The 19,813-nt window shown below is 56.2% G+C and overlaps 1 protein-coding gene across 2 annotated transcripts in view; it reads right to left on the reverse strand.

The window, feature by feature from the left end:
* Positions 1-5,439: 5,439 nt before the first annotated feature.
* L1CAM (L1 cell adhesion molecule) overlaps positions 5,440-19,813 on the reverse strand; it is a 24,010-nt gene continuing 9,636 nt past the window's right edge. Inside the window, exons 2-28 of one of the 2 annotated variants that reach the window (XM_034649420.1) lie at positions 16,985-16,999; positions 16,318-16,423; positions 15,873-16,075; positions 14,667-14,789; positions 14,388-14,558; positions 14,045-14,156; positions 13,728-13,912; positions 13,449-13,580; positions 13,176-13,319; positions 12,456-12,567; positions 12,172-12,338; positions 11,895-12,051; positions 11,591-11,715; positions 11,356-11,466; positions 10,877-11,074; positions 10,598-10,668; positions 10,197-10,419; positions 9,606-9,721; positions 9,177-9,378; positions 8,970-9,092; positions 8,685-8,858; positions 8,466-8,585; positions 8,225-8,377; positions 7,795-7,929; positions 7,408-7,480; positions 7,291-7,302; positions 5,440-6,773 (exon numbers count right to left, since the gene is read on the reverse strand). In XM_034649420.1, the coding sequence (XP_034505311.1) occupies positions 6,542-6,773; positions 7,291-7,302; positions 7,408-7,480; positions 7,795-7,929; positions 8,225-8,377; positions 8,466-8,585; positions 8,685-8,858; positions 8,970-9,092; positions 9,177-9,378; positions 9,606-9,721; positions 10,197-10,419; positions 10,598-10,668; positions 10,877-11,074; positions 11,356-11,466; positions 11,591-11,715; positions 11,895-12,051; positions 12,172-12,338; positions 12,456-12,567; positions 13,176-13,319; positions 13,449-13,580; positions 13,728-13,912; positions 14,045-14,156; positions 14,388-14,558; positions 14,667-14,789; positions 15,873-16,075; positions 16,318-16,421 (3,678 nt within the window). In that variant the 5' untranslated portion in view covers positions 16,422-16,423; positions 16,985-16,999 and the 3' untranslated portion in view covers positions 5,440-6,541. The remainder of the gene's footprint in view (positions 6,774-7,290; positions 7,303-7,407; positions 7,481-7,794; positions 7,930-8,224; positions 8,378-8,465; positions 8,586-8,684; positions 8,859-8,969; positions 9,093-9,176; positions 9,379-9,605; positions 9,722-10,196; positions 10,420-10,597; positions 10,669-10,876; positions 11,075-11,355; positions 11,467-11,590; positions 11,716-11,894; positions 12,052-12,171; positions 12,339-12,455; positions 12,568-13,175; positions 13,320-13,448; positions 13,581-13,727; positions 13,913-14,044; positions 14,157-14,387; positions 14,559-14,666; positions 14,790-15,872; positions 16,076-16,317; positions 16,424-16,984; positions 17,000-19,813) is intronic. The other variant, XM_034649421.1, reaches the window with a different exon arrangement.

Consider the following 19,813-nt stretch of genomic DNA (forward strand, 5'->3'; position numbering starts at 1 on the left):
GAACTTCCAGAAACTCCACTGAGGCTTTACTTCCCTAAATTTTCATGGGGTATATCTCCCACCTTCGAGTTTGCCTATGTCCTACTAAGGCATCTATAGTATTTTCTGCTGCTTGCTCATCAGATTCGATCAGGATGATGTCATCAATGTACTGGACCAATGGATATTGTGAGAAATGGTAAGACAATCAAAGTCCCTAAGTACTATGTCAGAGAGGAGAGGTGATTTAGGCAAGACTGGGAAGGCGTACTTAATCCCCTTCACCTATTTCACCCATACCCCAGTCCCCTCCACTCTGGTAACTATCACTTTGTTCTCTATAGTTAAGAGTTTGTTTCTTGGTTTGTCTCTCTTTTCCTTTGCTCATTTGTTTTGTTTCTTAAATTCCACATATGAATGAAATCGTATGGCATTTGTTTTTCTCTCACTTATTTCACTTAGCATTATACTCTAGCTCCATCCACATCATCGCAAATAGTAACATTTCATTCTTTTTTATGGCTGAATAAAATTCCATTGTGTATATATACCACATCTTCTTTATCCATTTATCCATTGATGGACACTAGGTTGCTTCTATAATTTGGCTATTGTAAATAATGCCACTATAAACACAGGGGTGCATGTATCCTTTTGAATTAGTGTTTCTGTATTTTTTGGGTAAATATCCAGCGATGCAATTATTGGATCATAGGGTAGTTCTATTTTTAACTTTTTTGAGTAACCTACACAATGTTTTCCAGAGCGGCTGCACCAGTTTGCATTCCCACCCACAGTGCAAGAGGGTTCCTTTTTCTCCACGTCCTCGCCAACACTTGTTGTTTCTTATGTTTTTTATTTTAGCCATAGGTGTGAAGTGATACCTCATTGTAGTTTTGATTTGCGTTTCCCTGATGATGTGATGTTGAGCATCTTTTCATGTGTCTGTTGGCCATCTGCATGTCTTCTTTGGAGGAACGTCTGTTCATGTCTTCTGTTTTTTGTTCCCCTCACTGTGCAGAAGCTGTTAATTTTGATGTAGTCCCAATAGTTTTTATTTCTCCTTTTATCTCCCTTGCCTCGGGAGACATATCTAGAAAAATATCGCTATGGCCAATGTCAGAAATTACTGCTTGTGCTCTCTTCTAGGACTTTTATGGTTTCAGGTTTCACTTTTAGGTCTTTAATTCCTTTTGAGTTTACTTTTGTTTGTGGTGTAAGACAGTTGTCTAATTTCGCTCTTTTGCATGTAGGTGATCAGTTTTCCCAACACCATTTGTGGAAGAGACTGCCTTTTTCCCATTGGATGTTCTTTCCTGCTTTGTCAAAGATTAGTTGACCATAGAGTTGTGGGTTTATTTCTGGGTTTTCTATTCTGTTCTATTGATCTGTGTGTCTATTTTTGTCCCAGTACCATACTGTTTTAATCGCTCAGCTTTGTGATAGAACTTGAAGTCTGGCATTGTGATGCCTCCAGCTTTGCTTTTCTTTTTCAAAATTGTTTTGGCTATTCAGGGTCTTTTGTGGTCCCACATCTTAGGATCATTTATTCTAGTTCTGTGAAAATTCTATTGGTATTTTGATAGGGATTGCATTAAATCTGTAGATTGCTTTTGGTAGTATGGACATTTTAACAATATTTGTTCTTCCAATCCATGAGCATGGACTGTCTTTCCATTTCTTTGTGTCATCTTCAATTTCCTCAATGTTTTATAGTTTTCAGGGCATGGGTCTTTCACCACTATGGTTAAGTTTATTCCTAGGTATCTTATTATTTTGGGTGAAATAGTAAATGGGATTGTTTTCTTAATTTCTCTTTCTGGTGCTTCATTGTTAGCGTACAGATATGCAACAGGTTTCTGCATGTTAATTTTTTATCCTTTATCTGTTCTAGTAGTTCTTTGGCGGAGTCTGTTGGGTTTTCTATATGTAGTATCATGTCATCTGCAAATAGTGAACGTTTTCCTTCTTCCTTACCAATTAGGATGGCTTTTATTTCTTTTTATTGTCTAATTGCTGTGGCTAGGACATCCAATACTATGTTGAATAAAAGTGGTGAGAGTGAACAGGGCGCTCTTGTCTTGTTCCTGGCCTTCAGGGGAGATCTCTGTTTTTCCCCATTGAGGATAATGTTTGCTGTGGGGTTTGCATTGATGGTCTTTATTATGTTAAACTGTGTTCCCTCTAAACCTACTTTGTTGAGGGTTGTTTTTTTTTTTTTATCATGAGATGTAGCATGTTGATTGACTTGTGAATATTGAACCACACTTGCATCCTGGGAATAAATTCCACTCGACTGTGCTGAATGATCTTTTTAATGTATTGTTGGATTTGGTTTGCCGGTATGTTGCTGAGTATTTTTACATATATGTTCATCAGAGATACTGGCCTGTAGTTCTCTTTTTTGTGGTGTCTTTATCTGGTTCTGGTGATACTGGCCTCATAGAATGAATTTAGAAGTTTTCCTTCTTCGTTTGTTTTTTGGAATAGTCTGGGAAGAGTAGGTACCTACTCTTCTCAAAATGTTTGGTAGAATTTGCTTTGAAGTTGTCTGTCTGATCCTGAACATTTATTTCTTGAGAGTTTTTTGATGACTAATTCAATCTCCTTGCTGGTAACTGTTCTGTTCACATTTTCTATTGTTCTGTCATCTTGACATCACTGAATTTAGGCCAGGATTGAGTTCAAGTTTAAGTCAACCAACCAAATAGGCTGTTCAGAGTCCCTTGCAGCTAAATAGTCTAACGTTAAATACAGAATCTCTCGTAAATGCACGCAGCTCAATAAATTGTGTCTAACTCAATGTTATATTCTATCCTCTTTGGTGTAATATCTCTAGAATTCACTCCTACACATAGTCTCCCAGCTTTCTGCCAGTACTTATTGACAAAAATCTTGCTATTCTTTTGCTGTATAAGCTATTTCCTCTTGGGTCTTAGTATGTGCCTATCCCCCCGAAACTTGCTCAGAGTAGACCCTAGCTATGGGTTTGATGGCAACAAGGGATGGTTGTGGTGGGCCTTGAGGAGAACGGGTACCCTCTTGCAAGGCACCAGAGAACTTGCATGAAAGCCCTAAACGTTCTCTTACTTTTTAAGGGACACCTGGCTGATTCAGCAGTAGAGTGAGCAACTCTTGATTTCTGGGTTGTAAGTTCAAGCCCCGCGTTGGGTGTAGAGATTATTCAAAAATAAAATCTTTAGGGGTGCCTGGGTGGCTCAGTCGGTTAAGCATTTGCCTGTCATTGCTATGACAGATCCTTCCCTAGTGCCTTGAGAGGGAGCACAACTCTGCCGACCCCTTGATCCTGGACTTTTGGCCTCTGGAAACAGGAGATAATACATTTCTGTTGTTTAAGCCCCCTGGTTTGTGGTCCTTTGTTACAGCAGCCCCTGCAGACTCATGGTACAATGCGTAGGGGCTGCAATTCTTCCAACTTAGCAACTTCCAGACAGGGGCAGGGCCTAGCTAGTGCTGGGGTTCCTGAGCTCAGAAGAGAGGGCCCTGTGTGGCTGGGACTCAGACCTCTGAGGAGGAGGGGCACTGCTTGCCTGGTGATGGTGTCTCAGAGGTGGGACGCATCAAAGCTGTTTTTGTAAGTGTTGGGAAATTTGAAAATTCGTTTCAGCTGGTGCCATGGGACTAAACTGCTTGCTGCTAGCATGGAGAAGACTGTCGGGGGGACACACAGGAAGGGGCACGTCCCTTCCTCCTCCTCCAGCCTTGCAGTCTCCCTCTAACACCTGCTGGTAGCAGAGCCTAAGATGGAGCCAGCTGGCAAAGCACAAATGTGGTTTGCACACTCCCCACTCTGGCATCACAAAGCAGGTGACAGCAAAGTAGGTTGAGACCCAAAAGACGACAGTTTGATAACTGGCACGCCCGCTCCCTGGCTCAGCACCTCTCCGCCCAGGGCATGTACCCCTGAGGAGGGGCTGCACGTACCCACTTTATCCCTAACAGCCAGGCCTGGAAAGCGACAAGAGAATGGGTACGTTATTTGTGGGGTGTCCCTACAATGGGTACGACTCAGCAATGAGGAGCAGCGAAGAACTGATACAGACAGCCACACGGTTGATGCCACAGGAGAGGTCGTCTCTGGAGCAGCAAAATAATTCTGTAGGATACCGTAAATGGGGATCAGTGTCGTTATACGTTTCTGCAAATCCATAGAACACACAACACAGAGAGTGAACCCTAATGTCAGCTGTGGATTCTAGTTAATAATAAACCGTAACTGGCTCATTGGTGGTAGCAGGCATCCCACACCAGTGCGAGATGTTAACAGGAGTGAAAACTGCTGAGGTTGGGGAGTGAAGGACTCTGTGTACGAACTCTGTTCAATTTTTCTGTAAACCTAAACTTGCTTTATTTAAAAAAAAAATGTTTAAGTAGGCTCCACACACGATGTGGGGCTTGAACTCACAACCTGAAGATCAAGAGTCACACTCTACTGAGCGAGCCAGCCAGGCGCCCCAAAGTCTGGGGCACCCGGGTGGCTCAGTCAGTTAAGGGTCCAACTCTCAATCTCAGCTGAGGTCTCGATCTCAGGGTCGTGAGTTCAAGCCCCGAGCTGGGCTCGTGCCAGGCATGGAGGCTACTTAACAAGAGCAACGTCTGGGAAGGTGGCAGGTCCCCATCGCCAGGACCCCGGGCTCCCTTGGTGTTGCTGCACAGCCACCCCCGGTAGTCAGCTTCCCTTCAGTGGTCCAGGCTGGCTCCTCCCAGGCCGCCCGACATTTGCGTTCCAGCGAGGAGATGGAGTGGGGCAGGGAAAGGCCCCGCCTAGAGCCCGCCCGTCCACTCCCATTCCCCTGGCCCCACCTAGGTGCAAAAGAACACCGGGAAATGGATCTTCGGCTGAGCAAAAGCCTACTGTTAGGTCAAAATACGCACAGGTCCTGGGGACAAGAAGCGGATGCTGACTGCCACAGCTGGAGATTAACCAAGAATGATGAGCAAAGGCAAGTCTTGAGGAAGCACAGAAACAGGGCAAGAGCCGGAGGGCTGTGCGGTGGGAGGGACGGGTGTTTTTAGTGATGGAAGCTGTGATAGCACGTTTGTCTCCCCACAGGACTGATCAACAGGGACAGGAAACTTAGAGATGCAGAGGAGAGCAATCCCTGAGCGGCTCACGGACTGGGAGCCATTCCCCGGGCAGAGGGGCTGACCTTGACCATCTGCAGCTCGGCCACGGGGGCAGGAGATCAAAGGGTTCAGGCCCATGGCTGGGGGACTGATCTGGCAGTGGGAAGGTGGGAATCTGGGGAATTCTCTTCTGATGCTTTCTCTGCTCAGTTACAGATGAAACACAGACTGCGACTGAGCTGTGCGGAAGGCACGGGACCTCACCTTGGGGAGCCAGGGGGGCAGATGGACTCAGAAATCCCCAAGGCAGGCTGGTCAGCCCTGAGGGTCCACATAAGGGAACCGTGCTCAGTAAAATGATGACAGTTCCTCTTCATTCACAGGTTTTTATTTGCCTGTCATAATTCTGATATTTATGTACATATATATATATTTTTGTTTTTTGTAAAGGGCTCATCAACAGACCAAGCAAAGGCGTACAGGGAGACCTTGGCTGCCAGGCAGGAGCGCAGCAGAGCTGGGAGAACCAATCTTTCCTTTTTCCTTTCTTTTTTGTGTGTCTGTTTTTATTTTTCCTAGGATGGGATCATCAAAGCTAATTGCTATAAAACCTAGAAACCACCTAGAGACTCAGACATCTGCCTACACACTAGTGGCATATGGGGAAAGGCGAGGGCACAAACTTTCAAAGTCACGGTGTATTTACATTCCCAAGGTTGAGGGGCAGGGGAGGCTGAGGAGGGGCACTACTCGGACCGGGTGGGGTGGCTAGAGGGTCCTGGGCTGCAGGCGGTGGCAGGGGCAGCAGGGAAGTGTGCCTGCCCCACACCCTGGCAGTGACAGAGGCCACTTGGATGTTGTCTGGTGGGCACCAAAGGCAGCATGTGTACAGAGCTCCTGGAAGCCGGCCGCGGGGTTGGGCAGGCCGTGGGAGGAAGGTGCCGATGAGGGTGACGCTGGCAGGTGAGGACTCTGGGCTCTCCAGATGGCCTCCCCTGCACCCGTGGCCAGCTTGCCCAGCTCCCATCCTGGCTGGAGCAAATGGTGGGGACACCGAGTTCTGTCCCTCGTCCCAGCCAGGCTGTCCGAAAAGCGGCCGCCCCTTTTTCTCTGCCCAACCATGACCCAAAGGCTGACGAGGCAGCACGGGAAGGCTCCTGACGTGTGGGTGACGGGCCCCCAAGCTGGAACAAAGCAGTGCGTGCCCAAGAAGGGGTGCAGCTGGGTTTTGGCAATAAAGTGGGGACCGGGTAGTCAGAAGGGGATTAGAGGCAGTGAGTTCCTCTCCTCTGCCCCCAACTTCAAGCCTCCCAGAGGCCCAGGGCCACAGGGTGGGGCCGAGGCCTGGTAGGGAGTGGACGGAGCCTCAGTGCCGAGGTCAGCACAGGTGCTGGGCTTGGGGGTCTTGGCCTCTGACTCCCCTGTAGCCCGGCCCTGGCCTTGGCCCTGCCTGGCCTTGCCTGGCTAGAATGCACTACTCAAGGGCCCCGGCAGGGTTGATGGGGGAGGCGGCCCCTGAGCTGTCATTGCCTCCTGCCGCCTCCTTCTCCTTCTTGCCGCTGTATTGGCCAATGAAGGAGCCGTCCTCATTGAATTGGACGTCCACGCTGCCCCCATAGTCAGCCAGGCTGTCGTCACTGCCCAGGGGCTTGATGTCTCCATTGAGGGATGGCTGGCTGCTGCCAAAGGCCTTCTCCTCGTTGTCGCTGTAGGGGCAGAGGGCAGGAGGGAGTGGGAGGCTGCCCAGTGGAGCCCAGCAGGAGCTGGCGGATGCTGGCCTGATGGAGGAGGCCCGGCTGGAGGGCAGGACCCAGGTTCCATCTGCCTTTCATTTGCTCTGAATGCACTGGGGTCTTTAAGAAGTTCTCATCCTTGACGCGCACCCAGGAGGGCAGGTGGTGTGCACACCACCAGAGGGGCAAAGCGTGGGCATGCCTGGAATCCCAGGGGCCGCGAGAAAACAAGTGGTCACTCAGCCTGTAGGTGAGCGCGACACGGACCGGGGGGCAGTGACAGGTAGGCCCAGAAACTGGGTGTCAGTGTGGGGACCAGCTGGGGCATGCTGACTTCTCCCTGAAAGAGGGAGCTGCTGGGCCAGAAGGCTGGGGGAGTGCAGAGCCCCCAGCAAGCGGCGGGCGGCCAATGGCACTCCCAGACACACTGTCCGCGGGAGGGCCCCTGCCATCAGGCTCTGACAGTATCTTCCCACCACCCCCGTCTTACCTCTCCAGGGACCTGACATCACCCAGCAGCACAGAGAAGAGAGAGAGACAGGGTCAGATATGAAAGCGAGGGTGGTGCTTGGCGGCCGGCTGGCCCCGGCTCTTACCCCCAGCTCACCTGTACTCGCCGAAGGTCTCGTCCTTCATCGGCCGGGCCTCGGAGTCCACCTGGGTGTCCTCCTTATCCTTCACTGGAGACACAGACACAGAGAAGGCCCGGCTTTCTCTCCCACCCCTGCCTAACTCTGGACACTGGGCTCCATCCCCAGGTTGGAGACACTGGTGAGGCCCCCCCTCTGTGCTCCCAGTGAAGCCAAGAAGCCTTCAAGGTATACCACTCACCCCACGTGGGCCTGAGTGCCATTTGCTGCTGGTCTGCACAGAAGCTCCCTTCGGGGCCCCTGCCTTCCCCCACATGCCCCTGCCATCCTGCCAGAGGCTCAGGGACCAAGGAGGACTTGTAGAAGCTCTACCACCCTCTCCTGAGCCCCAGGCCAGGGGTTACCTGAGTATTTGCCACCTTTGCTGCGTTTGATAAAGCAGAGGATGAGCAAGACAAGGAACAAGAGAATGACGGCGCTGATGAAGCCGATGAACCAGCCCTCAGCGGCGAAGCCAGCGGCAGGGAGCCTCACACGGCCTGGGGGGGGGCGTCAGGAGGACACTGAGCCTGGGCCCAAGCGAGACACCCACTCCCAGAGGGGCCGGGGGTGGTGGTGATGACCTGGGGCTAAAGCATGTGTGAAACTGACACTTGGGGGGCACCTTCTGCAAAGATGACTGCCCCGAAAACAGTTAAAACAGAAAGGGGCCATTTCAGGGGCCTGGACTTCTCCATCACAGGCCAAGCAGCACCCAGATTCCAGGAGGACAGTGGAGCCATGCCATGGGGCCTGGGGCAGTGGCAGGCACGCTGGGGTGGACGGAAGCCTCACCGGTGCCGTTGGTCTTCACGGCCACCTTAAGGAGCACCCTCTCCTTGAGCAGGTGGATCTCATAGTCGGTGTCGGGCTGCAGGTCCCACTGCGTGTAGGAGCTCTGGTTGTAGCTGACATACTGTGGTGGCAGATGAGGGCTCATCTTCTCGTCTGCAGGGGCGAGGGCAGCAGGCCTCAGCAGGAGTGCCATGCAGCAGCCCAGTCCCATGCCACCCCCTGGGGCCCCTTTTGTGCTCACCCCCCAGGGCTTTGAACCAGATCTGGAACCCAAAGTTGCACTGGCCCTCCTTGGGAACCCAGGAGACCACGCTGTAATTCTCGCCGGCCATGGCCGAGATGTTGCCAAAATCCGGGGTCCCTGGGGAGCAAGAGGAGGTTGTGGGTCCTCAAGGAGGCCCGAGGCTGGCCCTCCTGGGCCTGGCCGTCTGCTGGGGCCTCCTCAGCCCCTCCAGCTCACCGGATAAGGCCATGGTGCCTCCCTCCCGCACAATGGCCTCTCCGGGGCCCTCCTTCGTGGTGGCCTGCAGCTGGAAGCGGTACCGCAGGTGGGGGCTGAGGTTGGTCAGGTTGTGCGTCCGCAGCTCGGGGTCCGGAAGGTCAAAGGACAGCTGCTCCTTGTCCCCGTCATCCACTGCGAGGAGAGGCAGGGAGTTGGCTGTGGCTTCCAGCTCTGCCTACCCCCCAGCTCCCCTCTATTTCTCGACCATGCCGGCCTGGGACGCAGGGCCCACGACACACGCACGAGGGTGATAGGAGAGCACGTAGCCAGTGAGCACGCCGTTGTGGCTGAGCGGGGGCTGCCAGTGCAACAGCAGGCTGGTGTCCGACTGGCACTCCAGGTGCAATGCCTCAGGGTGGCCAGGCACTGTGGGGCACAGAGACGAGCGGCAGGTCCTTGCCCGGGCCCGCCTGGGGTGGGGGGCAGGGCGGGGGGCGGNCCAAGTCTCACCTCCCTCTGGGGTCCTGAAGGTCATCTCGCTGGCGGGCCCCAGTCCTCGGCCATTAAAGGCCTGCACCTCCAGACGGTAGGAGCTGTAGGGCCGCAGGCCTCCCAGGACGGCACTGGTCGTGTTGGCGGGCACCAGCACGTGGCTTTTGTGGGCGTGCCTTTTGCTGTGCTTCCTCTGACTGCCCTCCCACCAGTATGTCACCTGCAGGGGGGGCAGGAGACCCCACAGGGGCAGAAGGCGTCCAGCAGCGCACACCCTCGGTGCATACTTCCCACTGCCCTCGACGGGGACCCTTTCCTCCCACCTCAAGGACTTCTGGGAGAGCAGTTCGCAGGGGGCAGAGGCCCACCCCAAATGCTGCTACTCCAGGTGGCCTCACACCCCACCCTGGGGATCCTCCCACCCCTATGCCTTGAACCCTTCCTTACGTTGTATCCTCGGAGGTGGCCCTTGACCTGGGCTGGGTCTACGGGCCACCACCTGACCAGCACGGCACTCGAGTTGAGGATCTTGACGCCTTCCAGCTCAGGGCTTGCCTGGGGGTCTGAAAACAGCCGGTGACACGGGTGAGGGCCTGTGGCATCCAGAGGCCAGCCCAGAACCCTCCTGCAGAAGGAAGATGGACTTAGGTACTATATGGGGGCAGGGCGTACGCATTGCGTTGCAAGGAGAAAAGATCTTGTCCAGGTGATCAAAATTAATGTCTGGTAATGTTCCAGATGCAAGGAAAGGAAAGGTGCAGAACAACTAGACTTGATGGGGGATCCTGGACTGTATCCTGGACTGCGGGAAAAGACAGCACTGACTGACACAATTGGAATCACCAGCTGCCAACTTGAAAAATAGAGGGTAACGATGATAAGCTTCTGTACTTTCATGAGGACACTTTGCTTATGGAAGAAAACGCCCTTACTCCTAAGAAATGCTCTATTGAGAGCCCCAGCATGGAGGGAGGGGTGGGGGCCTCGCAGGGGCATGCAGTCTCCACCCGCTGTGGGCAAGGCCAGCCCAATACTCACAGTCTTCCCCCGAGTAGCCAATGGTAATCTGGGGCTCAGGGCCCTTGCCCTGGCTGTTGACGGACTGGACTTTGATCTCATAAGGCACAAAGGTGGAGGTGTTAGACACAACCAGGAGGGGGTCGCTCACGATCTGTTCCTGCCAGGTACCCCGAGTCCCCTGAGGGCGCCACTGGACACGGTACTGAACCTGGGGGGCATTCCAGTCCATCCACCTAAGGGGCTAGAGGGAGGTAAGCAGAAGAGGAGCTGGTCGGCCAAGAGCACCCCCTTCTTTGGCCCACCGCCGAGCCCAGTCTCATCTCCTATCATCCTCTGGCCCTTCGCACAGCCAGGGGGAGCAGCCGACACCTGGATCCTGGCCTGATGTCCTGGGGCATGCTCCGCCCGGGGCCCCTCACCTTCCAAGTGATGACCATGTTGCTGGTCTCGTTCCCTTCCCCCTTCACGTCCACAGGGTTCTTCTCTGGGGCTGGAAAGTAATGTGTTACCACATCAAAGCTGTGGGCTCCTGCCGAGGCTGTGAAGGCCAAGACCCAAGGAAGGAAGGGCCCTTCCTGGCCCCGGAAGCCAGGAGCCAGCAGCTCTGAGAGAACCCTGCCTCCCAACTCCCACTGGAAACCTAGAAGCAGAGAGGCTCGGGCAGGTCACCTCTTCCCCTTGTAGGACCGGTGGCTCACCTGCCTCAGGTGTGACCACAGTCTCGGAGGCTGGGCTGGGCTCTCCAGGGCCGTACTTGTTGATGGCAGTAACCCTAAAGGTGTAGTGCACATAGGGCGATAGCTTGAGGGTGGTGGAGGTCTGGTTCCCGGGCACCTTGCCCAGACTATACCATTCCTGAGGCGCCATCTCCTTGTCTTCAAATTCAATGTCATACTCTGCCAAGAAGTGAACCGGTGATTCGGTGTGTGGCTTATGGGGGGGAGGTAAATGGGGCTACAAGTCCGGCTCTTCCTGAGTGGGGGAGGGAGTGCCCAAGGCGACAGGCAACTTCAGAGTCCCATGAGGAACTGTGAGCCCCAAACACAGGTGCATGCCCCAGTGAGGGGGGCGGTCACAGAGCCGTAGGCCCAGGAGGAGGGCGGTCCCACAAGGAGGGAAGGCTACCGGGGGCGGCAGTAGGGCGGTGGTGGGGGCACGCCACGCTCGGGCCTCTTACTCTCAATGGGGGCGTTATGGTCGTCGGCGGGGCTCCAAGACAGGCGCACCTGGCTCTGCTTCAGCAGGTGGCGGTCAGACAGCTCCAGCTGAGGCACCGGCCCGGGGCTCCCTGAGGGTCACGGAGGGTGGACTCTCTGGGCCACACGCCAGCTGAGCACCCCGCTCCCCGGCTCAAGAGGGCCTGTGCCCCCCATGCCTCTGGGCTATGAGCCCAACACCACTGTAGGACTCACCCACCACCAGGAGCTCTGCCCTGCTCTCCACCACGTCCAGCTCGGTGCCAGCCACGCAGCTGTAGTTGCCCTGGTCACTGTAGTCCAGACTGTGGATGACCAGGCGCCCGTCCTCTATGAAGTACCTGGAGGGGGTGGGGGGGCATGCTTGTCCTTTTGTACTGTTCCCCTCCCCTCCCTCTCACCAGAACCTCCCTGCTCAATGCAAGAGTGCTCCCCCATGCATGAGGCCAGGAGGTCTGGACACCCTGCTTTCCCCACTCTGCCCCCTTCCACCAGGCCCAGGTTGGGGCTGGGCCCGCACTTGTCACTGTCCCCAAACTCCTGGAGGTTTCGACCGTCTCCTCGCCAGGTGATGCTGTGCTGCAAGGAGGGGTCAAAGGAGGCCTCGCACGTGAAAGTCACTTTTGAGCCTTTCTTCTCGATTGCACTCTGAGGCCCCTGTGTGATCTGAGTGGCATCTGAGGACAATGAAGGAAAGGGAGAGTCACTCCAGTGTCCTCCAGAGACCCTAACCCTCCCTTGTGAAGGTGTTGCTGATTACATCGGCTGAGGGGGGGGGGCGGCGGTTATCACCTGACCTTTGACCTGCAGGTTAGCCACAACGGTCACATTGTTCTGGTCATTGGCAGCCTGGCAGAAGTAGTGGCCAGTGTCATTGGCCTGGAGGTCCCGGATGCCCAGGGTCCCATTGGTGTAGGGGAAGAAGCGTTCGTCCTGTAGCACCGTCTTCCCTTCCTTGTCGAGCCTAGTGTGAGCAAGGCAGGCCCGGCTCAGACCCCACCCGGCTGGGTGTCCTGCCCTCCCCAGATCCCTGGGCCAGAAGACGGCTTAGAGGTGCCCCCGTTGGGAAGGGCTCACTCACCACTGGACACTGGGCACAGGGGCTCCAAAAGCCTTGCACAGAAGATAGGCAGTGCTGCCCTCGACCGCCACGTAGGTCTCGTTGTCTGGGGTCAGGATCTTGGCCGGAAGCTCTGGGGACAAGTAGTTACGGAGGACAGGGCAGGGCTCAGGGTAGGGTGAGGGTCCACAAGCCGTCAGGGCAGGCACGAGGCTCAGCAGGGCAGCCTCTCCCAGGAGGGCTCGGGGGGGATGCTCAGGTCCCTAGCAGTCCTGCCCATATTGCTTCCCTGCCCCCAGGCTGAGCCTGCCTTCCAACGTTCCCCAGACACCCCTCCCATCCCAAACACCCAAGTCTGACCAATTACTTGAGACACCACTGACAGCCCACGTCTTCCTGAAAGCCCTCCTGGCCCATCCCCGTGTTCCCTGAGGCTCCGGGAGAGCAGCCACCAGGCTGGCCTCAGGCACACCCTGGCCAGGGTAGGCCTCCACTCAGTGACATGCGGTGGGCCAGAGCACGCTCTGAAGCCACTCTGTCATCTGTATATGGTGGCAAGACCCTGCCCTTCCTCCATGCCACCACCCCCCACCCCCACCCCACGCTATTGATGAAGGTGGGCGAGAGGTCGGGTGAAGGACCCCGGCGAGGAGAAAGGCAGCCGTGGTAGACAAAGCAGCTGTTGGCTAAGTCAGTCCAGTGGCCTTGCCTGGCGGGCTGCAGGACAGACGGGTTACTCACGAACAACATAGATGTAGGCATTGGCCAGCAGGAGTCCATGCCGGTTGCGGGCTTCGCACTGTGTCACCATCGTGTCGCTGGGCTGCACATTGCTCAGGATCAGGGCCCCACGCTGGATCCGGTACTTCTGGTCTTTGGCCAGTTCTGCATGAGCAGCAGGGGGGCCCACGGGCCCAGGGCAGAGCAGTGAGGCACGCTGAGGCCCCTCGTCACCCTCCCCGTCCTCCCCGGGGCTCCCCGACACTCCCTGCCCCTGCCTGAGGCCCCACTCACCCTCTACAGGAATCCCGTTGATTCTCCAGGTGACTTCCGGTTGGGGCCTTCCCTGCACTTGGCAGTCCAGGCGGGCGGTCTCTCCTGGCCCATACAAATGGCTCTGGGGCTTGTGGAGCCAGTAGGGGGCAGCTGCGAAGGGGAGGAGGGCAGCCCTGAGTCGGCAGCCCGCGCTTGCCCGGACCCAGACCCTGCCCCCCGCCGCCCAGTGGGCACCGCAGACTGCCGTCCCGGGAGGTCGTTCCTGGGAGCCGGTGCCACCCAGTGCAGGCAGCGTACCCTCCACGGTGATGTAGTAGGTGTGCCGGTCGCTGCCCAGTGAGTTCTCAGCCAGGCACCGGTACTCGCCATCGTCCTCCTCCATCACGTTCAGCAGCTGCAGGGTCTTGTTGTGATTCTGGTAGGTGACTCGGTCAGCTGGCATGGGGCCACTCGGGCGCAGCCACTTGATGGTGGGGGTGGGGCTGCCCGGGGCCATGGTGGAGGGAGGCCAAGGCAGGGGAGAGCGCATTGGAGAGAGCACAAGGCTGATCAGCTCGGTCCCATGACAGAGGTCCCTGGATCTGCCCACGCCCGCCTGGGGCACCCAGACTCACAAGCCCTCAGCGATGCATTCCAGGACCAGTGGCTGCCCCTGCAAGGCTACCAGGTGGCTGCTGGAGTTGGTGGGGAAGAGCAGGCGTGGCTTCCTGTCAATCATGCTGTTGGCTGTGAGGAGAAAGGAAGTGGGTGGCATGGCCCACTCTTCACTCCACCCACGAAGTTACCAGGCTAGGTGCCTCCCCTGCGAGGCCCGGGGGCTGGTTTCCTCCTCTGTCATACAGGGAGGGCCCCATCTCTGTTCTCGCCTCCTGGGAAGGGGTCTGGACAGGGTGCAAGTCATCTGATCTTTGGGATGGGCCGCGTCTGAGGGCGAGAGAGAAGGCGGGCGGGACTCACTGGCCTTGACCCGGAGGTCAATGGGTTCCTTCTGAATGATGGTACGGGTGCCGGGGAAGTGGGCATGGCAGATGTAGTCTGAGTGGTTGTCCGAGGTGAGAACGTTGGCAAAGTAGAGATTGCCGTTCTGGCCCATTGTCACCCGCTCATCCTGCTTGATGTGCAAGATCTCTGCGGGGGTTGGGCAGGGGGCAAGGAGGCAAAGGTCAGGCCCCCCCTCCAGGAGGACACACCCACTACCACCTTCACCCCAGTCAGCAGCCCCTTATGGGCACCCACTGCTATTCATCCAGTAGATCCGGAGCGGCTCGGCACTGGGCGGCGGGTGGCAAGGCAGAATCACCGACTCCCCTTCCTCCACCTCCACAGGCTTCACTGTCTCTTTCGGCCACTTGGGGGCACCTAGAAGGGACAGAGAGGCTGGCACTATGGCTCCCAAGTCTCCTCCGGCTCAGGGCAGGGCAGGGCAGGGCAGGGCAGGGCAGGGGAGAGCAGGAAGGATGGCCAAGGGCATGGGAGGGCCAGGTCGTGAGGGAGTTCCCATTATGAGGAGGCAGAGACTCCGGGACCTTTGTGGGCCCAAGGCTCCGACCCAGACCCACCGCATGCAGAGGAGAGGCTGGGCGGAAGACCAGATGGCTGTGAAGGGTTAACCCTTCACAATTCTCAGCTCCCACCCAGAGGCCTAAGATGGGGCGGGGAGGCTGTGGTGCAGTGATGGGGGAGGGGAGCTGTGGGAGGATGTGGGAGTCACAGACCCTTCCATCATCCTGACACAGAAACCATGGCAACAGTTCCCAAGGTAACCAAAGGGGTGGAGAGGAGAGAGGAGCATGCTCCGGAGGCAGAAAGCTCAGGGAGGATGGGATGCAGATGGAAAACCCCAGGGAGAGGACGGCACAGATAAAGACAGAGCTGGAGAGCAGCGAGGAGGGAGATGGAGGGCCAGGTTGGAGGTGGAGAAGGAGGTAGCAGGGAGGAGGGAAACCAGAGGAAAGAAGCCACAGAGTGATGGGGGAGGTGGCAAGAGATGACCTGAGAGCCATGGAGAAGGAGGTGGGACTGCAGAGTGGCAGAGGGGAAGAGGGGGACAGAAGGCCAAGCCCCAGCAGTGACTCAGCCAGACACAGAGCAGACCGGAGGGAGGAATGAGGCAGCTCAATAAACCCAAGCCCTCGTGCGGGAGCCATGAGGCTGGCCCCGAAGCCAAGACAGGACAAAGCCCGGAGGGAGACTCGAGAAAGGGGAGCTACAGGTGACCAGAAAGACGGCAAAGAAAAGGACAAAGCACAGGAGGAGGACATTGCTGGGGAGCGAAGGACGAAGGTGGCTGCGGCTGGCAGGGCCCCAGTCTCTTCCATACACTAAACTGCCAGCTGGGGGTGCCCGGCTCCCAGCCTGGACTCCCATGCCAGCTCCCTGAGACCAGTTCGGGGACCCTCGCATGTGCCCCAGGCCCTCCCAGGCCCCTGCAGCGCCTCGCACCCTCGGCCATGAGCTGGATCTCATGGGACATGGCTGTGCCCAGCTTATTGCTGGCAAAGCAGCGGTAGATGCCCTGGAACCTCTGGGCAAAGTTGCTGTTGTTGCCGGTGATGGTGAAGGAGCCGGAACGCGGGGCCTGGTGCACGGTCACACCCAGTTCCTCCTTGGGTTTGAAGTGGACGCCGTCCCGAGTCCAGCGGAACCTGTGGGCAGACAAGGGCTGAGGCCCGAGGCCCTGGAACCCAGGACAGGGGCTGGAACAGGCCAGAGGCCAGGCTGTGCGCAGCCAGGGGCCCTGGGGATGGGCTGGGCAGGGCAAGGGTCAAGGGTGATGGGAGAGATCTGGGGCATCTGGGTGCGGAAGTTGGCTGACCGTAGGAGGTGTGAGGACTAGAAGCAGAGACCAGCAGCCAACAACAGGGCTTAGAAGGTGAAGGTCACTCACTGCACTTCTGGTTTGCCACTGGCCTCACACTTGAGGCTGATGTCATCTGTGGGGAAGACGACCAGGCGCCGTGGAGACTGTTCTGTGATGACAGGTGGCTCCATCACTAAGGACAGGATAAACAGAGACTGGTAAGGATGGTGTCTGGCTGGTTTCAAAGCCTCAACCCCTGTCCCATTGTGAGGGAAGCAGGCTTTGGAAGCCCTTAGAGCCCCAAGGCTACAGGGGTGGGGGGGGAGGGGAGAAGGAGCTAGAGAGCCACAGGCTTGTGGGCCACGAAAAGAGGGAGAAAAGGGGACATGGTGCGAAGGTAGAAAGAGACAGGACAGAACAGCAACAGAAAGTACAAAGACAGACATCTAAGAGTGAGATGAAGCCAGCGACAGAAACCAGGAAGTCCCAGGGAGAGAGGGGAGCAGAGAGGAAAGAGCACCAGCAAGAAGCGGAAGAGTGAGCAAGAAACCCCAGGCCAGGGCAGACACAGAACAAGGATGGCCCGCAGGTGACGAGGTGCGGAGAGCCAGAAAGAACAGCGACCCACGTGGTGCACGGGGCTCAGGGGGAGAGCTGAGTAGGTGGAGCATATGCAGGAGGGGGACTTGCTGGCACCCCTCTTTCCCTCTCTCCCTGGCCTTCTGGGAAACACTCCCATCCTCCCCCAACTTACCACGGTATCCTTCATCTAAGAAATCCAGGCAGCAAGGGAGAGAGCGGAGAGAAATGCTGACACTGAGCCCCAGCAGGGGGCCCGATGGCTGCGCGGAAGTAAGCCCCAGCAGACTCCTGGGGAAGGGGAGGGAGGGAACCGGCCACGGGTGGTGTAACATGGGGGTTACATGCCAGGCTGGAATTGTGGCCAGTCAAGACACAGCCCCAATCACTGGTCTCAGGGTGGGTTCATGCCCACAGGGGGCCGGGCTGCCGCTCTCCGCAGACAGGGAGAAATCTGTGCCTTTTACAAGGACTGCCCTTTGAACAGACCCCCCGCATCCCCCCCCCCGTAGGGCCTGCAGAACTGACCCCCGTTCCACCCAGGGTGCCTCAGAGGGTGGGGGGACAGGCAGCCCAGCATCCAGGGCACCTTCCCCCCCTGCTCCAGCCCACTTCCCTCCTAATCCAATTAGCACAGCTCAGTGTTTTCAATTACCCAGGCACAGCCTTCCAGACCCAGCTCCCCCCGCTCCCGTGAAACCCTCCCAAAGGCCTGGCTGCATCTGAGTTTCCATCCCCTGCAGGGCTAACGCCAGTCCTCTCTTTCTCCCCTTCCTTCCTCCCCGCTGGCCACCAAGTTCCCTGGGGCAGAGGCCAGAGCTACTGCTTCCCGGCGCAGGACTGAGCCTGAGCCAGGCACTGGCCTGGGTGGCTGTGTGAAGGGGAGAGGAGGCAGGGAGGCAGGACGGGGAGGGCAGTAGTGTGCTGCCTCTGAAAGCTTTGTCTCCGCGGAAGACCTCCGTTAAGGGCCCCCAAGAGAGAGGAGGAGGCTTCCTGGGGACACTGTAGAGGGAGCCCTGAGCTGGGGAGGAACCCGTGCAGGCAGCCCAAGAGCAAGAGACGGTGACTGGGTTGGGGAAAGGGATGGGGAGAATCAACTGAGTGGAGGAAGCGGAAAAAGAGACAAAGGGGCCTGAAGCGGCAAGGAGGGAGACGGTTCTAGCTGGAGGATAGGTTCCAAGGGGAAGGCACCAGGCCACCCACTATGTCGTATTGGAGTCAATAACAAGTGCCGGCCAGTGCCCAGAGCAGCCCACTTCTCTCTCCTCACTCCTCCCTTTCTCCAAATTCTCCCTGCCCCTCCACACACAGACACACCCGGCCAGATGGCCCAGCCAGGGTGGTAGCAGCTCAGGCCAGGCTGGTGCCCAGGGTAAGGCCTGAAAAGACACCAAGAGGAGACGAAGGGGAAGGAGGACAAATATATGTAAGTGTGCAAAAGTGTGAATCCAGGCAGACGTGTAAATGCTCCTGGATGTACTGCCTGCAATATGTTTGCCTGGCAGTGTGTCTGTACATGGGTGTGTCTCGCCAGAGTACATCTGAAGGCTCTGTGTGTGCGTGCTTGCATTCACTATTGTACACCTGCCTCCGTCTGTGTGCATGACTCTGTTCCTTTGTGTCTAAACCCCTCGCTTGTGTGTGTGTGTGTGTGTGTACACCTTGTACACCTCCTATGTGTCCTCTTGGGGTCTCTGCCCCTTCTGTATATCTGGGCCTGGTTGGATACAGGCGGCTTGTCTGTAACCAGAGTCGGCACAGGCATGACAGCATGGACCTCCATATCTAAGGGGACATCCACAGCCTTTGTTCTGTCCGTCCCTCTCTACCTCCTCCAAACCCTCAGCTGCCTTCCCCCAAAGCCAGGTACCTTCCAAGCCCACCTCCCTCAGCCTCTGTCCCATTCCTGGCATAGACAGTCTTCCCCACTGCCAGCCCCCAGCTCATCTTTCAGTGACACTGGCCTCCTCCAGTTCCAGGCTCAGAGACAAAGGTGGCAAGGTGAGGGAGAAAGGATTGGAACTACCAAGGAAGGAGCAGGTTCAAGATAAACATCATCATGGTAACACACACCCCACGCGCAAATGAGTATTCACATGTGGCCCCAACTCACACGCACACATGACCCACTATAATCAAATGCTAGCAGTCAAATACCTGCAGACCTTCACAATCCTGACCAATAAGTAACACTTACAGAGACTCACAAACATACGCATATAGGAAATCAAAATCACTCAAGAATACCCACACTTTGTCAATAACAACTACACACTTCCATACACACAAAATATACAGTCTGTGCAACTCACGAGCATACACAAATACTCATGTTTTGTCACAAACCTTCAGCCATACCCCCCAACACCCACACACCTACCCATGACCTTTCACAAACGAAAGGTTCCAGCAGTCCCACCCCTCAGCCCCACCCAATCATAAGGATCCAGAAAGCTGCTGGGCCTTTGTAAGGTGTCTTGTCCTGTCTCAGTTCACAGACAGGGCTACCAAAGTCCCGCGATGGGATTACTCAAGTCAGAAGGAGGGCAAAACTTGAATCCAGGCGTTTGCACAAGCTAGCCCATTACTGGGGCCGGCCCCCTTCTCCTGCCCGTCACAACCCCGGAGGCGGGTGGGGGAGGGCGGGCCAAGGGAGAGCACCGAGGGGGCCCACCCGGGGCCAGCTCCAAGCCCGCTGTCCGTGGTCCTGAAACCGCCCGCCCCTTCCGCGCCTATTTCCTATCCATGGTGCTGACATACCCCACTTTTTCCACCTTGTCCTCTCCAGAGGTCCTGGGTACCTCCCGCCCACTCTGTGCCCAGGAAAGTAGGAGTGAGGGTCCAGAGCCGGCAGAAGGTGAGGCGGTAGAAGATAAAGAGAAGCCCAGCGCGGCGGCGAAGGGAGGCGTCAAGGCGCCCTCCAGCAAAAAAAAAAAAAAAAAAAAAAAAAAAAAAAAAAAAAAAAAAAAAAAAAAAAAAAAAAAAAAAAAAAAAATTTCTCATT

Source organism: Ailuropoda melanoleuca, chromosome X (assembly GCF_002007445.2).
Source record: "Ailuropoda melanoleuca isolate Jingjing chromosome X, ASM200744v2, whole genome shotgun sequence".
NCBI lineage: Eukaryota > Metazoa > Chordata > Mammalia > Carnivora > Ursidae > Ailuropoda > Ailuropoda melanoleuca.